General features: G+C 38.3%; 1 protein-coding gene across 5 annotated transcripts in view; it reads right to left on the reverse strand.

Annotated features, from left to right (window-relative positions):
* The window catches only part of ETV1 (ETS variant transcription factor 1), a 66,619-nt gene that overhangs the window by 15,629 nt on the left and 31,862 nt on the right, over nt 1–19,128 (reverse strand). For all 5 annotated transcript variants that reach the window (XM_085050823.1, XM_085050824.1, XM_085050825.1 and 2 more), the window contains 3 exons: nt 16,948–17,077; nt 15,193–15,381; nt 11,128–11,375 (listed from right to left, as the gene is read on the reverse strand). In XM_085050823.1, coding sequence (XP_084906949.1) covers nt 11,128–11,375; nt 15,193–15,381; nt 16,948–17,077 — 567 coding nt within the window. The remainder of the gene's footprint in view (nt 1–11,127; nt 11,376–15,192; nt 15,382–16,947; nt 17,078–19,128) is intronic.

The raw sequence follows: 19,128 nt of genomic DNA on the forward strand, positions 1-19,128 counted from the left end.
AGGCAAACTGAACTAATGAAAAAGGTATTTTTTAGATATATTTCTTTTTCTTCCCTGCGTCTTGCACTGTCCCCAAGTAGCCACATCCTGTGCACAGGGACTTGCAAACAGAAACACACCGTAAATATTTGCCCTTCTAGATCACATTTAACCTACTTCTTGGATATCAAAAGTCTTGCTTAACAAAGTCTATTTGATCTTGTGATGAACTCCTACCCTAAGCTATGCAATCTGTTACCAGTAACTTGTAACTCTTTAAGAGATGCAAACAGAGGTCGAAAGAGCAGACATTATTTTTCCAACACTGCCTACAGACTCTTTCAGACTGTGATTCCAAATTTCACTGTTCACTGACTAGTGATGAGTATCAAAGATTTGGCAGGATAAGAAAATGAGGTTTTACACTGACTTCACAAACAAGTGAAACACAGGGCAGTAATAATAAGTTTCCTCTAACAGTCCATGGTCCCTCTTGCACATCTGTGCCAAGCTCTTCATTACCTCCTCTCTCGATGAAACGCTCAGTGCCTGCCTCCTCAGGCCTAGAGAATTTCTAATGTCTCAGGCAGCTATTCTGAGCAACCACAGGAATCAGTGACTCAGTGATCACCCGAGTCAAGTATAGCTCTGCAGACTAGAAGTCAAGGCTACAAGCAGTGCTTCACCTGCAAGGAATCATTCGTGTTACCAAGTAGATTGAATTCTAAGGAGAATGGAAAAATCTACGTAAAAAAGAGGAAGTTGTAGAACTGAAACAGATGCTATTTTCTATTTTAGGTAAAAATTCTCTAGTATTGGCAGCAAAGCCCTTTTTGACTCATGAACTCCACTCTTGCAAAGTGATAGAGCAGAGTATACTGAATAAAGAATTATGCACTCATCCACAAAGTTGTCTTCTTAGCCAATTCAGGGTTTCATCTCCCATGCTCCTAAGTCAATTATAATTAACATCTGGAGTCTCTTTAAGGCAAGCATTGTTTGTACGAACGTTACTTAATCTTCTGGTTAGCTTGTGCTTAAACAGTCCACAGAGGACCAAAAAAATACAGCAAGGAAGAGTTTATTTCTCGTAAAGTAACTAGAGTCTTGTTATCCTAAAGTGCTATCAGTTAATTTATGACTATCAGAGTGGGTCAGACTCTAATCAAATTGTAGAAACATTTCCAAAGTGATTATTCAATCAAATGACTAACATGGTTAATTAGGAGCCATAAACATTGCTCTGAAGTTCATCAAAGTAATGACTTGCCCAGAAAAATTACTGCTAATTAAATTGCCTGCTGCTTTCATTTCTACCTTATCTAATAAAAAGTCCAACCAATGAAATTTAGTATTGCAGTTTTAAATTGTACTAAATGCTTGACTAAGACCCAGAAGTATTTTTACAGGCTAAGCGGAGCTACTTCAAAAGAAAACATTTTAGTGCAGAAATTACAGAGCAATTATATGTTTTCTTCTCCTTAAACCATTGTTTCAGACAGAAGCAGGCATGAAATACTTCCAGGGCAAGATCCAAGTGTTTGAGGAGACTGATTTATCACCTTTTTGCAAGTTTTAGTCTTTGAAGAAAAATGTGCCTGGTTTCAGACAAACAACAAGCTTAGTTCAGACTGTTAATGAAATGATTCCCATTGTAAGGTTATATCAGCTCAAGAACAGCAGAACCCGTTTAAAAATCCACAACAAACTACCTAAAACTATGGAAATGTAAAAATATTACTTATCTTTTATTATCAGTTTGGAATACTTAGGGATCATTCTTCGTTGCTCTTCTTATTAACAGAAACACAGCAGTCATCTTAAAACAATGAATGTGGTCCTATATCACATATCATTAAACCATTTTTTTCCCCAATAGGTGCTGTTTTAAAAATTACATGTAATCTAGGCACTGCAAAAATGCCTTCTCATCCGGGACTGTCACAGAGAAAAATAATGGAAATAAGCTCTGCTGTGCCTTTATCAAAATACATCCAAGCAGAAAAAGCCCAAACAGACTTACTCAGGACAAGAAAAATCTGCTATTGAATTTAGCAGGCACAGGTTCTAAGTTTCAATTATCGAGTAAGATACTTGACTGGTCCCTTGGTAAGGTAGTTCATATTAATTATCATGTCAGAATTTAATGGGTTAGGTTGTCTCAGCCCTGTATAACTCACAGCAGGTAAAGAATCCTTAAATCCTCTTTTCTGATTGTTTTTCAAAGATAAGGATGAGATTTCATTCCCACAATCTTACCCTGCACAGAAAAAACCAGAATTGCAGCCTGTGTCCCTATCCAGAATAGACACAGGGAAGATGGAGATTCTGCAGGCAAAGGGATGAAATGAGTCACTGTATTCTATGGGATGAAGTGACTGACTGTCTTCTGAATGAAGCAGAGCAAAGCAGGAACTGGAAACCTGAACCAGGAATTATTTTTCACCCGTTCCTATTTCTGACCTTACACAGCCTCCCTAACTAAAGGACAGGTTGTTATGTTACACTCCAGCTCTGAACTACTTTTTGGTTCAGTTTAGCAACATCAGCTGAAGATATGGAGGTCCAGGGCACACTGCATGTGCTCGTGACAAAGCACAGTGTGATACATAGGCATTGCACTGCACTCGTGCATGTGCAGAGGAAGAGAGGTGCAGATGGAGGCTAAGGCACAGGCCATCTACACAGGGATGACAACAAGACTGGAACCTTTTTACTGTCTTCCTGCCTACTTTTCCCACTTTCACTTTGTTACCAAGTAAGTCATATTAGAAGCAGTTTCCATAAGGAACTGCTCCAAAAGGAGCTGTTCCCAAAAACTTCGAAGGGACTTCACTGACAATCCTGCAATTTAACTCATACCATGTCTTCCTAAATTGTCCTTTTGGTCTGAAAAGTAATAACATGAATTTTGGTCCTTATTTCAGCAATTCAGAGTTCGTGTGTCTATACAGATAGACTTAAATGCGCTGCTTGTCCTCCCTTTGTGCTGTTGGGCACAGAAGGGCACACACAAGCCCCTCAGGTAGCTGGGACAAACCTGGCTCCCAGGTGTCATTCCCAAGTGCCAGCCTGATCCTGTGCTGCACCCACTGTGAACAAACCAGCCATCCCTTTGGTGCCTTGCAGAGCTTCCCTTGCACAGTGTGAGCGCTCCTCTGCTACATGGACAGGTGGCTGGTGTAGTGGGAGAGATTTTTACCAAGTGCAGAGAAAAAAGTAGCCTTTTAAAAATAAAATGTTCAAACTAGAACACATCATGCTTTTGGCACTAAACTGAAAACACACAATTGCACTGCAAATAATTTTTCTGTCCGTGGATTTCCAAGAGCACTGACAAACTGTTTACAAAGGAGCACTTCATCCAGCACTGAAACACATTCAGCCTCCTGGTGGAAAGCAGCTGTTTACCACACCATTGAGAAGTTCTGACCAGCTCAAGGGTGAAGATAATAATGAAATCACCAGAAAACAGGGCCTTTTTAGGCAAGAAAGGCAGTTCTTCAAACTGGATTGCAACAAGTCGCTAAGGTAGCACCAGGCATCACTAAGAAAAATGCATGATTTGTGTTTTGTAGGGAGAAGTAACAAATTATTCTTTTGGATTTTTAAACCTGCAGAACACATTAAGATTAAAAGTCATGTCTCCCCGAAAGGAGACATTCAGGTAGAAATACTGGAACCAATTACATTCTCCCTATACAGGAATTGCTTGAGCATATTTCACCACTCAAATGCCGGTGGGTAAAGTTTTAGTTCAACCACCTTTAAAAGCATTATCTCCTCACAAGCTATGTAATGAACAGAGTCCTACAAACTGGTAAAGTCCTGGCAATGCAAAAGTCAGCATTATTTTTTTCAGTAGCAGATTCAGCATAAAAATATAGGTGCACTGAAATTACATGGGTGAAAACAGACAACTTCTCAAAAAATCAATTTAAAAATTAAGCTATTTTTCCCCAAATCATTATCCAATTTAGAAACATTCAGAATGGAAAGTTTTATTCATTTTCTCTGTCACCAACCTTTGCACCAGAAATCTAGAGAAAAAAACAAAACAACTTACAAGTATGTGCACTCAGAGATACACATACACTTCCTTTTAAAAAATAGCTGATTAAAAATTGTTAAGTTTAATTTCTTGCACCTCACTTCACAAAAACTTGTCAGAGAATTAGGTTTGGCCCCACCGACTCATGTCAAAGTGGAAATATTACACACTTACAGAAAAAAACTTAAGCAAACAGCTTCCTTTCCACAACTTTGGTTTTTAGATCTATGACAACATCTAATGCATTTTGTGAGACCAGATGTCAACAGCCTGTCTAGGCGATGTGTAACTTTTTGTACAGCAGAACAGGAAAACAAAGGCTCATACATTCAGCTCTGAATTGAAATTCCACATGGAGCTGATCTTTTGAACATACTTTAAAATCATGTATTTGCTTTTATTAACCTCAGTAACTGTAAAATGTATCTTAAACATTGCTCTCCTTTGAATTAAACAAAAGACAGCAGTATTTTCTCTCTCCCTCTCTCCTTTTGTTGGTAATCTTACTGCAAAAATGTCTGTGTTGCTTTTTCTCCCCCACCCCATCCCCTGCCTGTAAAATCGAAGTTGGACAAACACTGCACGGCTGAAGTGACATATTTGAATGGAATTCAGACCAACCAGTTCCTGTTTATGTTTCTGATTTGAGAATGTAGCCTTCTCATTCACTATACATTAGAAACACACCAAGGCCATAAATGGTGTCAGGTTGCAGGCAGGCAGGGCCAAGCAGCATTAATCATTACTTTAAGGCAACTGGCAAAAGCAGCAGCTGAGGGAACACTACACCCTTCAGCTCCGCATAAATGGACATTCCAGGGTTTGGCGTGTGTGGGTTGGCTCTTTTTTTTTTTTTTTCCCCCTTCAGCATCCATTTTATGAATGAAACTTCAGGCTGCACAGAGTCCATTCATATAAAAGCTATGCTCACAGGGCTCAGTCTCTTGGGATCAATTGGTCTTGGGCAAGGCTGATGTGATTGGTTTAAGGCAGGCTTCAGCCTTCCATTACTGATTTAAAATGCAGCCTGTGTCCATTTGACCTGCCTTAATGCACAAAGAGTAAATCCAGACTGCGCTCTCAATCCTCAAATCAAATCATTAGCCAGTGCCACTTACTGTAACTGTAGATTTACAGGATATTTATCCATTTCTTTGAAAAACAGGGACTGCAGGACAATTTTTCAGATCTTATTGTCTGCTTTGAAAACAAAAATACATGTATGGTCTCCTGCCTATATACTCACATTAACTTGGTGTTCAGGTTTTCCTTTGTTCATGAAGATAACATTGCAAAATTAATTCTATTCGAACTACAGTTTTATTTCAGACAGAATTAGCAAATACAGAAAATCAGCTAGATTGAAAGAAAGTGAAAGGGTAAATTTCTGCCTTTCACAGCAACCTTCTGAAGTCCAGGTTCCCCAAGTTTCCCTGTCAGATGCTCTTATTTTCTGCTGTTACACTGTTCACCAGCAGATTTGTGTTTTAAGAGCAAGTACAAAGTCCAGCACAGCTTAACTACTGTACAAAATCCATACTCGCTCACTGAAGCAACACAGCAAAAAACAAGTTCGCAAAAAACAAGTTCCCAAAAAACAAGGATGAAATATTTTAAACCACAGGGAAAACTGCAAAACCAAAATCAAGGAGGGGAGACTTCTTAAACCTAATTCAATAGCAAAACCCCATCCCTTCTCCCCTCCTGCCTTTATGCCAAAAGGATTTTCATTGAGAAAAATTGTACTTCTGTGCATAAGAATTTCTTTAAGGCTATAAGGAGATGCAGTTTTGAGAAGTGTATATTGAAGCACCATATCCAGGAAAAGGATGGTGTCAGTCCTGTTTCACAGAGCATTTTATAAAAGTGCTTTAAAAATACTGCAAGTATTTGCAGCCTGATTAAAAAAAAAAAAAAAAAAAAAAAAAAAGAAAAAGGAAAGTTACAAGGAATTTGAGGAAAAGATTAAGCAGCTGGAAGATTTTTGAAGCAAGATACAAGATCTCAACGAGTCACACTGACAGAGCATAGACACAATCTATCTATGACAATTTAGAGGTAGTACATAAATACCAAGAAATTGTTAACGAAGAGGCGTAGCTATGAGCAAGGAAATGGAACTGATCAAAGAGAAAATTAAAGCTTATAATCAAGAAATATTTCTTAACTGTGAAGTCTATTTGTCTGTGAAATAATCTCCCAGGGGAAAAATAGTAGTAATAATACTTAGCACTCACACAGCACTTTACATTTTCAGAGCACTGTACAAAAAGTAACCAATATGATCAAAAACAGTAGTAGAAGCACCATGAGTTGTGTCATTTTAAATGCTGGAATGGTCAGTGCACTAGAGAATATCCTGGAAAAAGCAAACCAGCACTGTCTCTGACTGAATTTCTCTCTTCACACTAGCATCTCCAAATATCGAAACTTTGCCTTCAGAAGTACAAGAGAATAACCAATTGTTAAAAAAAGAAATGGGGGAAAGAAAGCAACCTGCAAATAAATATAATCTGAACAAATAATTTTTTGCCTTGTGAAATTTCAGTTCAACAGTTTGTTTTACGCTATTCGGCAAACTCCCAAATGTAAGAATATGTCGGCTGATGCCTAGAGAAGAATGTGCTACTAGGGACCTTTTTCCACGTCAATTCCCACTGACTTGCTTTTCAAAAAACACCTCATCAGGTATTTGAGAGGACTCTTGCGTTTTATTCTGTTTCCCGTCATTAGGTAGATACATTTATAACATGGATGGCAGAATGATACCAACATTCTAGATCTGTAAGAGCAAACTTCAGAGCTTAATAAATGTCATAATTAACAACTTCCTGCGCAAATGTTATACGAATCCTTTGCTGCAAATGAATTATGGCACAGCATTTTGCTTTGGCACTCACGTCTCGAGTGCACAGGTCAAAACTATTTGTGGGAGGGAGAGCCATGCTGCAAACAGCTTAGCAGGTGGAGCCCCTCCTTCATTTCTTACAGGGGCTGGAAGTTGTCTACCTATCGAGGCAGAAGTTTTCAAGAAAAGAAAAGATAATACAGCTGAATGGTCAGGTTTAGGCCTCAGTAAAGCTCATTGCAGCTCCAACAAGGTTTTCTAAAGTAGCCACATTCCTTCTGCCAGATTTTTGGTATTACATATTTTTATACTGCCCACACTGAGACCCTAATCTGATGTTCCCACACTTCTTCATCTAGAATTACAAAGAAAGTCCCTAGGAGCTACGATTTACACATATGAAGTACCTAATGTTCTTTTAAAAATCACCCAGTTCTAACAGGGTATCCAAACCAAACAGGTTTATATATAAGATTTGTCTCTTGGCCTCCTCTCATTTCTCTTAACAGAGGGGCAGATCCCCATCCATTCTCACATGCCAACACAAGGTATTTGCTTGCAAGGCTTCAGGAATTAAAGGGATGAGCAACTCAGAAAGCAAGACATGGAGGCTAATAATTCTGTCTGGAGAGCTCATTCTTTAAGTGATGTGACTAGTGTCTTGGAAGTGACAGGGAGAGAATCCAAATTTTCTAAGGTCTGTTCAAGCGTATTAATTGTGAGGCTACCCTGAAATGAAACTGTGAGAATAGTGCTATAATGCCCCTAACACCTTCAGGAAATACTGAATCTATCTAAATTTCAACAGAAAAAAATCCTAGCAATCAGTAAGAAATACATGCAAGCAATAATTCCTCCTCTATTTAGCTCCATTACCATTGCGTGACAAATTTCAGTTTCCAAAGACATGGTCACAAAAATTTCTCAGCCAAAACAACTTTCAATCAGGCAAAACAAAATACGAGATTTAAACTCAATATTTTAAGATGCCATTTTAAAACTTGATTTTTAGTATTAATTGATACATACACAGCTAGAGTCATATCTTAGTATACTTGCAAATACACTACATCATGTAGGAAGGACTAAGCCTGTGAAGATCCTGCTCAAAAATAAAGCCCAGAAGAGATGAGCAATATCAATTTTGGCCTTTTTGGTTAAGTACATGAACACATTACTGAATTCCAGAAGTGCTAACTGTACAGGAATGCCCGCTATGAGGCCTTGTAAACAAAGGTCTTAGGAAGCCTTTTGGAGCACATTCATTAATAATGGAAAATATCAAAGCTCTGTACATCCTTGGCTGCACTTCTGTGCCTAAAGTTGTTAGATTTACCATTAAGTACTATATATATCTGATTATGAGCCATGAAAAAAAATCCATGGCAGAAAATGTCTGATTGAACATATATGATGCACTGTGACTTCTAGAAGTGTGGATGGATAAGGAAGAGCCTCTACTCTGTTGACATTTTTCTTTTTCCATTATCTCAAACATCTCCATTATCCCTATTCTGCAGTAGAAATTGCATACCTGCAATTACAATTACAACTAATTGATCTGCCATTTCCCATGTCATAATTAATGTCATGTTTTAATAGAGTTGTAATCATTCTATAATAATGCTTTTCATTCATCAGCTTCCCACAAAGTATAAAAGAATAGTGCACAAAAGCAATGAACTTTTATGAGCCCCTTTCAAAAACATCCTAAAAGAAACATCTCAGTGCATTACTATGAACTTTTTAAATATGTTTCTATATTCTTATCTGAGCTGCAATAAAATACAATGCAAAAAAGACTTTTTACTCCGGCATTCCTCCTTCCCTGCACATCCATAGGTGAAAAATTAAATCAATGATTCAGTGACAAATACATTATGTTTCCTAAGGGGTTATTTAATGTACTCTTAGCAAGGATGGAAAATTATGGTTTCTAGAGAACAGATGGTAACAAGACAAAATATCAACAGACCGCAGTTGTTGACTGCAATTTATGGAGTATACAGATGTGTCAACTTAAATGCAGTGATTCTGAGGCCAATAAAAGTACTTCCTGATACCAACAGATTAATTTTTCATGACCACTGGTTACACAGCTATTACATTTTTAAAAACTAATCATTCATCTACAAAAGAAACAACAATTTTGCTTGAAGATCATTATTATAAAGTGGAATGTAGTTCTCGCTGACACAAAATAAATAGGCATGACAGGACTGGATACAAGTTTGTACATCTTCATTTCAGAATAAAATTTCCTGCTTTTTTCCATAAAGAATATTCCAAAGAAAGTTGAATGCTAGCAGCCAATCCAGATTTAAAGTAACAGTATGCAATAGGGAGATCCCACTTCTGAGCCAAATACATAGCATGTTTACAAGAAGGCCTTTTTTGGACCTTTAGTTTAGCAGGATAAATAACAGTGCTTGTGAAGGTTGCAAGGGACTGGTAGTGCCTGAAGCTCCAGTCCCCCCTTTATTATCTACTGCCACATGAACTACACAGTCTCTCCCAAACTGTTCTGTAGGACTAGAAATACACACCTCCCAAAAGCCACAAATCACAGAAATTTCATCAATGAATGGGTTGAGTTCTAGACCTGATCCTTGTAATCCGATTTCCTTTTCATCTTGTTTTATATTTCAGCTTGGAGAAATATTTCCCCTCCCCGGTCCCTTCGTTGTATAAGGCTAACTCAAATTTACCTAAGGATTGGTTCTTTGCTTGTCAAGAATAAGAAAGGAGAAAGCAGCTCTACTTTCCAAATTCCCCCATTTTAACATCTAGATCAAATCTATATCAAGCACTTTACATTAATGATACCAAAAAATACTCCACCAAACAGACAGTGCTAAGTTAGCTACAGAAAAGAAAATATAACAACGGTTCTACACTATATCAAATTGCAAGATAGTTTGTCACGAGCTAAAATTTCAAAGGACACTCAGCAGCCATGTAGCCTCTGGAATATAAACTGCAAAACATCTATCCAGGGACTGAACCAGAAGGAAAGCCCTGGGAGTACAGCAGTATCAAGAATAGGGAGACAGACTGAAGTCAGACAGAGCCATCCATTCCCCCTGCCCAAGTCAGCATGGATGTGTACAAAAGAGATGTACCCTCCTCCAGAAGCACAGCTGGGATATGCTGAAATCCCTCCCTTTCAATGATGTGGCATACACAAAGCAGGGCAGACGCAGAAGAGGAACTGCAGGAGGAAGAGAAGCTGCAGAAATCACTTACACTAAAACTGAAAAAAATTTTGATTGCATTTTCTTGGATCCATACCAATCAACTGTTTAACCCCACCTAGTGCACTCCATATGTTTTAATCTCAGCTTCTTTCCATACCACCTTTCCAGCTTTCTTCTTTGTAGCTTCCTTTGCCTTTTAACTTGGTATTCATGAATAAACTTCTTTTTTGATTTCCTAATTCTCTCTCTTTTCCCAAGTATAAAATAAATATTATGTTGAAATTGTGCCAAACATTTACAATGTTATTACCCTGATTTATATTTCTATCCTTTCTATTGCTTATCTTTTATATTTTGATCAGAAACTATTGAGAGCAGACTCTGCCACCACCTCCTCTGTTTTGAACTGTCTGTAGAGCAATAAGGTTCCATTCCAGTTGCCCCATAAGCACAATCATAATAAACATTATTAACAGCAACAGTGTATTCTCTACATCAGCAACCTGGCATCTCAGATTATGTACTTCCACAAAACACAGCAGTATGCACAAACTGAGAAGCTGACACCAATTTGGCCGATTCTTCTCCCTCACCGGTTTTATAGCTGTATAAACCCCACTTCAGTGGAGTTACTCCTGATTTAAAGTAATGCAAGCAAGAGGAGAAAGAGTCCTCTATTTCTGGCAGACAAATGGAAGAACTCACAGAATGGAGCACACAAATTCAGAGGTCAAAGATGAGATAGTACAGAACAAGTTCCCTCTTAAGAAAGCAAATTTGCACCCATGACTTTCTTCCACGACTTCTTTAACCTGTACACTTTCTAGACGGAGATTTCTAGAAAATGAAACCCTTTTAAGAACAAGCAATGTGGCATGAGTCACACTGTATTATGTAGCAATTTTAGTACTTTGTAAGCTGTCTCAAACATAATTTGTGAGACTTAAGCATCAAAAGAGCACATTTCAATTCATATCATCAAAATATCAAGAGCACTGGCTTGGAGTCATATATTCCTTTGCTATGCAGAATGAAAGGAGAATCTCACCTACCTGAATCATATGCAAAATCCCTAGGTTCCTGTTTAATCATCAGAGGAGGGGGGAAATTTTGACTGGCTGCACTGCCAACCATAGCGTTGTGTTCATAAACTGGATCGTGGTACTCCTGCTTAAAACCTTGAGGCGGGAAAGGGATGTTTGGTTCAGACATCTGGCGCTGATATATTGGACGTCCTTCCCTTGGCATTGCCGGCAAAGGTGGGAAAGAATTGCAAGGTTCAGAGAGCTGGCGGCGAAATCTAGAACACAAATTAGAGAGGTCGTGTAAAGGACTTGAGCTACATTCCCTTTCCCAGAGATCTTCACAAGTCATTGCTAGTGGCTGTATAATTTTCTCAGGAACAAACATTTTGGTTATGATCATGCCAAGCGCTCCTGTCAGGATCACTTGCGTTGTACAACAGCGGCAAGCAAAGGAACAAAAATCTCACCTATTAATACCAGCCCTAACACCTGTCTCCATCACATCCTCTTTGCTTTCAATACCTTCTGTCAACAGATGAGGCAAACAGGAAATGCACCAGCTTCAAAACAGTAGAAAGACTGACGTTTTCCCACAGTAACATGAAGGAGGTGTAAGGTAGCATTCTCTGCTCTCTCACAAGGGTTAGCAACATCTTGCTCATACTCTAATTTACTCTTACCCATCTCACTGTTACATGGAAACCATTCTGACCACAATAAACACATTTTGAATAGTGTGTTGTCTGCTCTAACATTTGGAAACATCCCAGGGTGAAAGTCCACTGTTCTGTCCTCTCGGGGTAGTGCCATGAGAGATTGACTCAAAAGGATGGCACTGCATTCCAACTGTAACAGGAAGGGATTGTCAGCACCCCAGTAAAAGGAGAGGGCACAAATTTTTACTATGAGAATTAATTACTCTCCTGCCTTAACTTTTCCCCTTAGTAATTTCTACATGAAAGTTGTAATCCATGCAAGCCACACTTCCATTTGCCACTCCCAAATGCTCTTCAGTGGGCATAAAATAAGAGAATTCAGTTTTAAATTAACTTGATTTACATGCAATGCTACTGTCAAGAACCTGTGTGTGTTTTTTCATCCATAAAACCTATCTACCTGAACTAAAAGGCCTGAATGTAATTACTTGGACATCTGCAGGTTCAGAAGCATACAGAAGAGTACAAGGATGCTATTTTCCCACTGAGCCCTGATGAGCTGCATGATGTCTTCCTGTTATCTCCTGCAGATTACCACAGTAGTAAACCCCACAGCAGTAATAATTGTGTCCTCACTAATCAGCAGCAGATGCAATGTTCTTCCAACAAACTGCTTACTAGTCCTGTTATCACTTATTATAAACAAGACACACTTTAAAAAAAAAAAAAAGTAACTAGTGCCTTTCTTTGGAAGCTTCTTACTGTCACACTAAAAAAAATTAAGACCTAATAATTCTTGAGCTTCCTGTACTTTGGATCTGAACCAACTTTGGTTCATGCAAGCAAAAGACTTCCCCTTGGAGAAAACTCTGTGAGTGAAGCACAATGCAGGCGTTTGATTGCACAAGCAATACAACCCTTGACTATCAACTCATAGGTAATACATATTTCTATAACAATTTAAACTCTACTACCCTCTGTCATAATACTGCAGTAACTTGTTCTGACAAATATTTAGTATCATAGCTTAAATATAAATACTGTAGAAACTACAGAGATAGAAACTATTATAATGTAGTGGTGGAGACAAAATGAATTTTTCTAATGCTGCTGTAAATACTATAATTTTTACAGTAGAAAGAGTACTGCACTGTAACATTGGGTTTTGCAATTCCACCTACACCTGCAGAAAATAAACTTAGAAACTCAAATGTATTATGAAACAGTTAGGCTGACTGGCACTGCATTCATTTCCCTCTTTTCCTTTTTTCATTAGCCAAAAAAAGAAGCAGAAATTATCATTAAGAACTGTCAAGGAGTGAATCAGAAAATTGCAACTTGAAGATAAAATAAGAAACAGACTCACTCACAAAGCCTCAAAGGAAGTTAATAATACTTGTTGTACTGGAAGCTTTGTATGGAATCAAGCCATTTGTTTATACAAGTGGATTTGTTTCCTGTTGGTACTTGTTAGGACCACTTATCGTTCAGATACTCATGCCCTGTATGAAGATGCACGGGCTGTATGTGCATCCTATGCCATCAATACGTGTTCCAAAAAATTGTGCCTTGAGTTATAGACTCATACATGAACTCACATATGCACATCATTTATTTAAATGACATATTCTGAATACACTCATTGTAGTTGTATCTCACCTTGTAAACTAGGAAAATTTTAATTTCACAAAAAATATGAAGTACATGTTTGCTTCATACACAAGATTCAAAATAAATAAGAAAATTGGGGAAAATATCTTCCACTCCAATTCCACCTTTCTTTTAAAAAGGAGAAATATGATATTATTTTGTTGCTTGAGTCAGCTGTTTTGGACTTTATTAGAACACATGATGTTCTATAATAGAACGGAAGCATTAGTGCAAAATGCCCTAAAGAACATAAATATCAAGGATGGGGTGGGAGGGAGCAGAAATCATGTAAAGAGCCTACAAAGCTTGCACAGAGCAAAAGTTATGGGTACAGAAAATATACCAAGGTGTATGCAAATGTCTATAAATACTCAGGCTAGGGCTGACATACAGGTTCAGTGCTTTCTTTACAAGTTGCTTTATAACAGAAGATTTTTTTCATCTGAAAAATCTTACTACTGTTCTCTGCACGTAAGCCATTTAGCTTCTGCCGATTTCAGTCTCCCACAGCCTGACTTTGGTGTACATACAGAAACACATTTATCCAGCATCCTGTGATCTAAACCACTCCTGGCTTCACTGGGGGCCTCTGTGGTTAGACCACAGTCCACAACTGGGGTGGAGATGGGGACTATGGCAGGTGAAGGGGCCAATTCAGTATTTCTTCACTGCCAGAAGGGCTTGTAGAGAACCTTGGTGGTATTTAAAGCTATCTCAGCAGAGCAAAACCAGCAATATTAACCTTAACAACCTCCTCCAGAGGTTATCTGCACAAAAAGCTGGAGATAATAGCCCTTTTTAGAGCAGAAGCATGCAAATAACAGTCCCAACAACTGTTTTTCTTTTCAGGTCTTTCTTAATTTGATAATGGTTAAGAGGTAAGACAAGTTTCTGAACATATATATATATATATCTTTACGCACCATTGGAATTTTAAGTCTTCAAGAGCAATCACAATACAACATACAAAAACACATCCACGAAATAAAGGTTAGGGTAAACAGAATTCCACAAACAAGTGTTTGGACTGAAAAAACAGGGAAATCCACTGAGCATATCTGTTGTAAAACTGAGCTAAGAAAGATAGTTTTCTGGGGATTTCTAACATATCAAAACAAAAAAGGGTGACTTGAGGACAGTTTAAGCTTTAATTCTAGTCTCTAGCTCTTGTGGCTTTTACTCAGACTAATGTTATTTAAGCACAGTTTATGTTGGCATCTTTGTCTGAAATGCTGCATTACAAAAGGGCTTGGAAAAATGATCCACCCTTCCAAAGAATATTCTGAAGCAGGAACACTGTAACATGGCCACTTATCTTTTAGATAGGTGAGCTGCTTAGCAAGAGGCCAGATATTTATAGTTAGGAACACGCTTGCCAGTGACTTCATCACCTCATAGGGCTTTCTAGCCTCAAGTGAATCACAGAACTATAGAAGAGCCCAGTTAGAAAGGGATCTTGAAAGACTATCAGGTTCAACCTTTTGTGGGAAAGGGAGCCTAGACGAGATTATCCAGCATACTGCAATCACCCTCAAAAGACAATACCAGCAGGTAATTAAAATTCTGTCACTGCCAATACGAACCCCTATAGTAGTGCACCAAGCTGGGTGCCAGCCTTTCATAAACACACACATTTCTGACACTATGAACTTTCTGTTTTCACCTTGATGCCCCAACCTAAAAGGGAACAGCTGTGGGCAGGAAGCCAGTACTACCCCATAAAAGAGAGCTATAGCCACAACTGAAACACCTTGAGCATGGGTGCCTCAGGTGTTTTCTATTTTACCTGTGATCCATAGGGAAGCTGTTGTCTTGAATGGACTGGGATGGAGGGAGGTGGGTAGGGAAAACCCGATCAGGTTTAGGAGTCTGAGCGGAGTTTGGGGAGGCATGGTGCAGCGGTGACACGGGAGTGCTGGATGGCGTCGGTGGGTTGGAGGGCCTCATTCCCACTTGTGGTTTCTGATCATAGGCACTATTTGTAAGGCAAGGGAAAAGCAAGGCAGGTTATTTTTTCTGAAGAAAGAAGAAAAACCAAAACCATAGCATGTACATCCAGAAAAAAATCACCACAAGTGTCACATTTAGAAGCTTTTGATTATAGCTAACTTATTAACCAGTTTGGGGCAAAAGAATTCTCTACTTTACACAGAGAAGAGCACAGAAGTCATGTTAGAGGAAAGTGATTCAGCACAGCATTTTCTTCTCTGGGGCTCAGAAATGTATTTTTAAAGGACTCAGTCTTACAGTCGCATTCTAACAGGAAGTATACAAAATACATAAAAGTAGAAGCACCTGGACTAGAGCACAAAGAGCTGACAGTGCCTGTCAAGACTCTTTTTCTTTTGCACAAACCACAAAGTGAGACAGTAAAACAATACAGCTAGAGGGAAGGGATCTGACCCAGAAAAACAATGGTATGCTGGCTTAGCTACCCGTACTAGGATGTCAGCAGCCTCACCCGACAGGCTTTTTTACTCCTCTCTCTCAAAAATAAACTGCTGGTCCTACAAATACATAGATGTTATTTTCAAGGGTGTCTCAAATCAGGAAAGGACTTGAGAAGACTTTGATCATCCCTGTTTCAAACCAGGAGAAATGCAGACATCAGGAACATAGTAAGCATGAGCTTGCATACTTTCCTACGTCAGGTCCCCTAGCACCCACCAAATCCATCAATGGAGTCATTTGATTTTTGAAACTAAAATCATTCCTCATGACTGGCAAAGGTGCCAGTCTTTTGCTTTTTTTTTCCCTATTCATATCCAAAAAGTTAAATGTTATAATGCTTTAAAGGCTAACAGTTTTCATAATACATTAATGAGAATCAAAACTCACAAGCAAGATGAAAGTTTCGAAAATAGACCGAAATGTCAATAAGAAATCCTTCACTGCTGACACCAAAGGAAGGAGTGGCACATAAATGCAACCAAAAGAAAGTCAATAAGGAATGAAGAGGTTTTGAGCCCCTCCACCACCCACAAATAAAGCTTTTATTATTTGTGCCTATAAAAGAAGACAACTTGCTTTTGAGTAAGTACCAAAGATGCAGAGACTAATGAAACACTGTTTTAAAAGGTAATCATCCATGAATATACACATACAACATCTGCAAAATTTGTCAAATACCTAATGTGTTGCTCAGAACTGCCAATCTCTTGCCTGTTACACAGATCTCTCCTTCCTAATGTGCATAATGCATTTTGAAAGTACTTTCAACACAGCTCACAGAAAACAAGATACTCTTTCCTTCTATTTCACACTTATACCCTGGGTTTTTAAACTCTGGCTGTCTCCCATGGAGGAGGAACAGAGGATGTGCATTGTGATGAAAAACACTGCTTTAAAATGATTATGTAAGTGTTTGATACAACTGTAAACAAATCCATCAGTGTTCATCAGCTAAATGCATGATCTCATCAGTCTGTTATCTGCTGAAGAGGTAACTTTTATAAGATCTCTGTTATGGTTTTATTACTCTTTATTCAGTCCTCATTTAAATCAGCAGTTCTTACTGCAAACATGCTCCCGATTGCTTTACCTGACATTGTACAGGCACTTTTCCCCATAACTGAACTTGAATGGTTGCTCTTGACTGCAAGCGGAGCCAAGTTCCGAACATGGGCTATGGGGTTCCTTCTTGATTTTCACAGGGAGACCATGAAAAGCCACTGGAAAGAGAAGGAAAATCCAATTAAAACCCAAGTACAATATCAACAATTAGCTTTCCCAAGTAAGCTAGGCACTGCTAATTAAACACACGATTAATTAATCCACTGTAATAATAAAAACAATATAGGAAATAAAACATTTCAAATATTTCTTTGGGTGTCAACTGAAAAATAGACACCAGAGATCCTTCACATTGGCTATTATCACTTCTATTGTTTAATAGAATGATGGCCAGCATCCCATCTCATTAGCAGGAAAATAACAGCCCACTTATATTTGGCTTAACTGCTGTAAATGTTGTCAGAGGCAAAATACTTCCCAGGCACCAAATGTTTCTAAGTAATATCAGTGAAGTAGCTTTTAGCTATAAATGCAATAGTAGTCTGCTTCAAGGAGTGCCACGCAAATTACTCCAAAATAAATTTCAGATATATCAGCCTCAAGTATATGATCAGTAATCTTTTTGTCCCACAAAATGCTTGAAAATTTTCAGTGAAACTCTTGAAACTGGATGATTATATGCGCCTTTAATTGTAAGTACCATCTAAAAAAAAATCAGAAGAAATGGCTTAGGTATTTTTTCTTAAAAACAAACAAGACAAAATCCTGGCCTGACCAAATGCAATAGTAAATGTGATATAGACACAAAAACTATACAATACAATACAACTATATACAAAAACACAAACTGAAAAAAAAAATAAATTCATACTTTTTAAAAGCAAAAAATACCCCAGAGAGAGCGTGACAGAAATACAGCTTTAATTAGAAGCACAAGTTGGTCTGTATTAAGAAAAAGGCCAAAAGTAAAGACAAGGTTAACAAGCAAATTAGTTTAAGCCAGGCACCTTTCCTTATTTCATATCCAACCTTAACAGAAATTAAAGCAGAAGAAAATTCAAAGTTCACTTGATGTTGACAAATCTAAGTAAGTGGAGAGGAGGACAAAAGACTAAAGGAAAGTTATGACACAACAGCTTGAAAACACACATGTCAAGTTTTAAATGAAATGAGGTTGTAAATACATTTTTGAACTCTGAAATGCCTAGAATTCAGAGATAATTTTATCACTGATTTTTGATGTCACCAAAACACCATAGTATGAACATCAAATTCCAGCCTGACGTAGACACTTGTATCTCTGCAAATCCACGTACATGCAGCAGTTCCGGTTAGGGAATCTCAGCACAAAATCAGGCTATCATTATGCACCATTAAGTAGCATCTTGCCTCTTCTCTTGCACCTGAACTTGGGAAAGACATTTTGTTGCAAACCATGTATTTTCTGGTCTAATTCATCTGCATACACAGGCCAGTGTTCAGTGCGGGAGACAGATGAAACGCTGTCTAAGAAGTGAGCATCACAACCACTAAACTCTGGCATCTGTGAGTAAGGTCTGGATTCCAGACTTTTGCCATGGGTTTTCTCATGGCTGGGCAATGTTCACAGAACTCTTTCACAAATAGATCCTCTCATGCCCTGTTACATGACAGCTTCTACTACTGCCTTTCAGTTGAGTCATCCGCAACATAACACTATGCTATTTTGCCACGTATTTTCACAAAACTCACAAGAATTGTCTCTAAAACTGCTATTCAGCTATTACATTTGGTGGATAATAGTCAGTTATGTGGAAAGATTAGAAAGGAGAAGCAGACGATAAAATGTATACAAATGCATACGCACAGCACAGCAGCTTAGGAAACAGAGATGGAAAATGTGAACATCACAAGAAGAAAAGAATTCTTCCTGAATAAAACTCTGAACTTGTATGAAAAAGAAGACTGCATGGACTTCTTGAAAAGAAATTCTCAAATTTAATAATATGACAAAATGCAGCCCAGTCAGCTTTCCAAAGTAATTGCAAAGCAGGCTGATATCCAGTAGTTTGTTTCAGGATGTTGCTAGCGAACTTTTGGTGCTGACTCTCCTTTGCATGACTTGCTCAAATTGTGCATGCTACACATTTAATGCATATGATGGGCCCTGCAACTCTGGGACAGTGACTCTGACGCAAAGGTAAGCAACCTCTTTAACTTGGATCAGAAA

This window comes from Lichenostomus cassidix, chromosome 2, assembly GCF_008360975.1.
Source record: "Lichenostomus cassidix isolate B80296 chromosome 2, HeHo_3.0, whole genome shotgun sequence".
Lineage (NCBI taxonomy): Eukaryota > Metazoa > Chordata > Aves > Passeriformes > Meliphagidae > Lichenostomus > Lichenostomus cassidix.